The sequence below is a fragment of the Physella acuta genome, unplaced genomic scaffold (genome assembly GCF_028476545.2).
Source record: "Physella acuta isolate Inbredline_101_S28 unplaced genomic scaffold, ASM2847654v3 ptg001962l, whole genome shotgun sequence".
Lineage (NCBI taxonomy): Eukaryota > Metazoa > Mollusca > Gastropoda > Physidae > Physella > Physella acuta.
Genome location: NW_026733467.1, coordinates 5,902 through 12,426, shown reverse-complemented (window position 1 = coordinate 12,426; position 6,525 = coordinate 5,902). Strand labels below are relative to the sequence as shown.

General features: G+C 36.4%; 1 protein-coding gene across 1 annotated transcript; it reads left to right on the top strand.

Annotated features, from left to right (window-relative positions):
• The first annotated feature begins 3,050 nt into the window (after positions 1–3,050).
• Positions 3,051–4,583, top strand: LOC131931416 (tRNA methyltransferase 10 homolog A-like). Its single transcript, XM_059288213.1, has one exon. The coding sequence runs from the start codon at positions 3,133–3,135 to the stop codon at positions 4,177–4,179; it is 1,047 nt and encodes a 348-aa protein (XP_059144196.1). The 5' UTR covers positions 3,051–3,132; the 3' UTR covers positions 4,180–4,583.
• The last annotated feature ends 1,942 nt before the right edge of the window (positions 4,584–6,525 follow it).

The window sequence follows — 6,525 nt, the reverse complement described above, 5'->3', positions numbered from 1 at the left end:
TAACCCCACCATTTATTATACCCTACCTAACCTCTAAATTTCCTGCGCTAAATGTCACTTCCCTCCCAATCGTTCCTATTCTACAGAATTGTGTATACTATTTATTTACATTCTCAATATAACTAAAATAGACTTTTGTTTGAAGGGTAATGAAAACATGTAAAAAAACAAGGGACGCTACTCTAAATCTATGCGAATACTTATATGCAGTGGCGTAGGCAGGGGGGGTTTATGGGGGTCATAACCCCCCCCCCCATAGACCCCTCGGTATATATATATATATATATATATATATATATATATATATATATATATATATATATATATATATATATATATATATATATATATATATATATATGCAAATCGAACGTTTGAGGGGAGGGGTACAATCGACAGTTTGAGGGGGGGGGGGGGGAAGTCTGGAAGAAACACTGCATGTAGCCTATATAACAGAAGAGCTATGGTTGTTTATATCATTTTGCATTCGTCCGGTAAACATTTCAGTAAAATACCTTAAAAAGCTTCCATAACCTTTTTATAAAGAAACAAAGAGAGAGGAAGTTTTATAATAACATAAGGATACATGCAGTGTTTCTTCCAGACTTTTTCCCCCCTCAAACTTTCGATTGTACCCCCCCCCCTCAAACTTTGATATCCACCCCCCCTCATACTTTATATATATATATATATATATATATATATATATATATATATATATATATATATATATATATATACCGAGGGGTCTATGGGGGGGGGGGTTATGACCTCCTAACCCCCCCCCCCTGCCTACGCCAATGCATATAAGTATTCGCATAGATTTAGAGTAGCGTCCCTTTTGTTTACATGTTTTCATTACCCTTCAAACAAAAGTCTATTTTAGTTATATTGAGATTAAAGAATGTAAATAAATAGTATACACAATTCTGTAGAATAGGAACGATTGGGAGGGAAGTGACATTTAGCGCAGGAAATTTAGAGGTTAGGTAGGGTATAATAAATGGTGGGGTTAGGAAAGTTAAGGGGTCCATTCTCTAATAGGCAGTCTTTGTCTCTTTCGTACTTTCGTGTTGGTTTATTGTCGAACCTGTCCTCACATCACATCACAACAGTTGGGTGACGCTTACCGTGTAATGTTAAAATAAATAGCATGTAATTGAGTTAGTTCGAAGTGAGTTTTCATACAAGCCCAACGCACTAATTAAGGTTGTCGCAAAATGTAACATATATGTAACATATGTCAATGATGTCAATGAATTTTCATTAAAAAAAGATGTCTAGTACAGTTTACGAAACTTACGAACTTCGCCGATACTTTTTTGGTGGGCAGTTTGGTAAGTATGTAGGCGGGTAGGTGGGTAGGTGGGTAGTAGGTAGGTAGGTAGGTGCGTCATGATGTGAAAAAATATTAAATACAAAATTGTTATTTTGGTGCGAATGAATGTTGTTACGAGAGATATGACGAATGCATGTTTGATGACGCGGATGAAAGAGAGTGAAGTTTTGCCATAGGAACGGGTTGTTATAGTATGCAAGCTAGGTAGTTCGGACTAGGGAGAATGTGAAAGATACTTCGTGTAATGTCGATAGTTTTATGTTTATACGAGAATAGTAGTTGAATAATTATTGACCAAGAAAATAATAGGCATTGTGTAAAGTGATTATCGCCTGTATCGTGGTGATGGGAATGCAGATGGTAGTGGTACGCTTTAAATGGTAGTAGATCACGTGATCAAACACGACACTCTCACAGCAGCCCTAACAGTCATGTATAAATGTGTCATCTAGTCCATATGGTCTTTGTGCTAAATTTCTCTTTTGCACATTTTTCGTTGTGTTTTTTCTGGTTGCGCATTTTTCTGTTTCTGTTTGCGCTTTTTTCCGTTTGCGCTTTTTTCTGTGTGCGCTTTTTTCTGTTTGCGTTTTTTTCCGTGTGCGCTTTTTTCTGTTTGCGCTTTTTTTCCGTTTGCGCTTTTTTCTCTTTGTGCTTTTTTCCGTTTGCGCTTTTTTCTGTTTGCGCTTTTTTCTGTGTGCGCTTTTTTCTCTTTGCGCTTTTTTCTGTTTGCGCTTTTTTTCCGTGTGCGCTTTTTTCCGTTTGCGCTTTTTTCTGTTTGCGCTTTTTTCTGTGTGCGCTTTTTTCTGTTTGCGCTTTTTTCCGTTTGCGCTTTTTTCTGTTTGCGCTTTTTTCCGTTTGCGCTTTTTTCCGTTTGCGCTTTTTTTCCGTGTGCGCTTTTTTCCGTTGCGCTTTTTGATTTGCGCTTTTTTCCGTTGCGCTTTTTTCCGTTGCGGTTCTTTCTGGGAACCGAAGGGGGCATGTCACTAGAACTGGTGGCGGTTACAAAATATTTTTAGTCTAGTTATTCTAGTAGGCTGCTTGTAGGTTGCTGGTATGGTAGGCTGCGAGTTTATTTTTGAGTCGATGCCCTATTTTGATTGGCTCGCTCAGCTCAGGCTCAATATGTGACATATTGAGCCTGAGCTGAGCGAGCCAATCAAAATAGGGCATCCAGAGGTATATAAACCTTGTGTTGGGAGTTTACAGTATAGTTGTGTGGACACTGTTAATCTGTCAGATATATTTCAGCTTTATTCGTGTGTTACTTACGTTTTATACTCGAGCCGATTACATGTGAGTATTACATTCTATTTTTCCATCAGTTCAGTATTATAATGGACATATTAAATGACATGTAGGGTCTAAAACAATGTTAAGGGGGCAGTATCACCCAGACTAAGGGAGAGAAACAAAACATTCACACAAAAAAAACTATTTGACATACACATGTCAAAATTTTACAGCAGTAGTAATTTTTCTTGTTTTATAATACAGTATATAAATTGTAGAATATATGTATAGCAACACATTTTAAAAAAATATTTTGTTAATATTTTATTACATTTTGATTTTTTTTGTAAACAGTTTTCCGAAACCATAAGTAAAGCATTTAACATGTAGTATAAACGTACCTTGTGTACTTTCGATGGCGGATTTCATGTTGACGGTTACATTTCAGCGATATAATCGTACGTTTGCGCATTGCTTACAGGCGGTTTTAAAACACAAGTTAACAATTGGTTTTGGATAATCAATGTTAAAGATCACAGTATTTACTTTATAAACAGTTTAAAATGGAACATGAAGATGTGACACCACAGTCGCCTATCACTAATCCAATAGACCTAAACGATGATAGTAATGATACGATCATAAAACCAAGTAAAAACCAGCTGAAAAAACAACGAAAACGAGAAAAGTGGCTTGCAATTAAAAAAGAAAAAAGACATGAGGCAAAGCAGAAAAGAAAACGTCGTCTAGCAGAGTTGAGAGAAAAGGGAGAAGACATAGGACCAAATAGAAAAAAATTGAAGTCAAATACAATGAAAAATTCATCATGTAAAATTCGGGTTGTGATTGACCTTTCTTTTGATGATCATATGACAGAAAAGGATGTGAATTCCTTAACATGTCAACTACAACACAGTTATTCGGCCAATAGAAGAGCTCAAAATCCATTGCAGTTATATTTGTGTGGATTAAGTGGAAAAACTAAAGAACGCCTGGACAGCATAGGAGACTATAAAGGATGGGATGTCCACAAAGAAATCCAGCATTATGAAGAAGTTTTTCCCAAATCTAGTCTGGTTTACTTGTCAAGTGAGTCACCTAATGTTTTGACATCACTATCCGATGACAAAGTCTACATCATTGGTGGCTTGGTAGATCACAACAAGCTCAAGGGTTTATGTCTTAAGATTGCTGAAGAGAAAGGCATAGCACATGCACAGCTTCCCATTTCTGACTATCTTAATATGAAGACCCGCAAAGTTCTTGCTATAAACCATGTTTTTTCTATCTTATTGCGGTACACAGAGAGTAAAGACTGGAAGGAAGCTTTTCTTGCTGAAATGCCTCAAAGAAAACAAGCGTATCTAAAGGACGGAAGTTCACCAGAGCAGGAATGCCATGCATCTTCATCTACTGAAGAGAAACCTGCCGACATAATACAAGAAGACCGAATTGAAAATAAAGGGAATGAAGAAATATCTGGTCATTCAAGGGAGGGAACAGACATTGTAAAAAAGGTGGTGGATTCTTGTGAAGGTTTAAAAGACAATAGTATTGATATTAACACTAAAACAGAAGTGCCTGAAATGGTAGAGAATACAACTAGATGATCTGAGTAATGGCAATAGATGTTAGTATTTCTAAATAATTAGTTTCATTTGTTCATTTTTATCTATGAAGTAACTTTTAACTATCAATATTCATTTTTTTTAACTTGAATCTAATTAGCTATGAATCAAAACACAGACAAACACTTGAAATATGTTATCCAAACTTTTGTTTTTAAATAACAAACAATAAGCTTGATACAGAGTTTTTATTTTTATTCACTGTTTTAATAAAATTGATGATAAAGCAAAGAAAAACATATATAAAGGTCAAGTTTTAATACTGGCATTAGTTGATAAACTTAGTTGATATACATTTTTTAACACAGAAGGATATCACAGATACTGGTAACTCTTAAATTAAAAAAAACATGTATATATTATTTTTTTATTTGAAATAAATACATTTTTGAGACAGACAAAAAAAAAAAAAATTAAAAAAAAAAAAAAAAAAAAAAAAAAAAAAAAAATAAAAAAAAAAAAAAAAAAAATGGCTACTACGATAGATGTAAACAGCACACTCTCTCTTTCTGACACATCTAAAGGAAATTGTCATTATATACCATGTGAAATACACTTTGATGGAAAAGCACGGGTATCTGATTTCTTCCAAAAAAACAATATGTGACGAATCATCAAATGGAAATAAAGAACTTGCTGCCACATTCAGAGGACGACCTTTAAATGGGGTAGAATTAAACTTGCCATCTGGATTTACAGGTTTAGTATTAAAAGAACATCACAAAAGAACAACAGAAGATGAAGAGAGAAAATTGATAGCTACACACTCATTTGATAAATTTACACACTGGAATTTAGACAAACAACCAACTTCTGATGATTTGATACAAAGGGCCTTGCAATGGGTTGACATCTCCTCCGCTCTGTATAAACCAGTCAAAATGGACTCTGATCAAAGTAGCAGCCAGACAAGCATGAAGGGACATTAAGAATTACAATTTTTAAGTATCTGTAACAAGCTCAATTAAACTAAGAAAGAATCAGTACTGGTACTTTAAGAACCACATAGTTTATTTGGATTTATTTCTATGGCTCTGATAAATGCAACTGACAATAAATTGGATGCAATGCTATTTTCAGTACAAGGTTTACTGGCTATTGTTGAAGTACCTACTTGATATTTGCTCTAAGACATTTTGTACAGTCATGTAATATATTATGTGTAGTAAAAGACTTACTAATACTTAAAAAAATAAAAAAAAATAATCGTACGTTTGGAAAAAAAGATGGATTCAGTAGATACTATTCTCAGTATCGGTAGTACAATATCAAGTGTTTTAGGGCTAGATACTACAGAAATCGGACGGATACAGCAAGACAAGTTAAACTACTCCGAGTATGGCACCCAGATGCGGATTTGCTGAACCATTTGAACGCCACGGACTATCAAAGTTTGGATTATGCAGCTGTAGAAGGTGTGGTAAAGGAGATAGGACGCAACCTCCGCAGCCACTACATACCGGCTGAAGGGGTTATAAAACGTTCACAAATTATTGAACATAAATCTAAACGAGTCAATGGATTTTGGAGTGAAATGAAGAAAATTATCAAGGATTCTACAGAAATGGTACCTTTTGCCATTATGAAGTCAGAGCAGGGTGACCCCAAATACAGAGTGGAAGTGCTGGATCCAGCTAGTGCTGGTCAGATCCAAGATGAACTTAGTTCAACTCATGACCATTTTGAGCCAAGCAAATCTACCTTTATGCAGATCGGCCTGGATAGACTTTTTGGTGAAGTATCAAGGGGTGTCCAGGAGACAGAGTCCATGCTCTTAACAGGCACCACTGTGCTAGGTGTTGGCAAGGTATTTTTGGAACGTGGGCAACTCAAAATAACTGCCCCTGAAGAATCTAACAGATCGTACATTGTTACCACAATGAGACTCCCTGAATTAGTTCGCCACATTGAGTCACAGTCATCCACGTATAAAATACTCTCCATCATTTTCACTATTGTTGGTGGCAGCATGCTCGCCTACATCATATGGAAACACGTGAAAAAATATTTAGAAGACAGAAAGTCTAAATTAGAATTTGAAGCCATTCGCAGGAATTTAGCAGAAGCTCGTCGAGTCCAGAGCAAACCCTCACGCAGCACAAGTCAGCAGGAATCTGAGGAGGAAGAAGGCCAGAGCGGGCTGAGAGAGGAGGACACCTGTGTGGTTTGTCTGACCAACCCTCGCCAGGTCATTGTCCTGAACTGCGGGCACATTGCCATGTGTGTGGATTGTGCCGAGCTTCTGCCCGTACCAAAGAAATGCCCAGTGTGTCGCGCGGATGTGGAACGTGTTATGCCTGTTTACCGTCCTTAATGAAATCTGCCTAG

Coding starts and splice junctions, on each gene's coding strand:
- LOC131931416 (XM_059288213.1), top strand. CDS start 3,133: ATGGAACATGAAGATGTGACACCACAGTCGCCTATCACTAATCCAATA.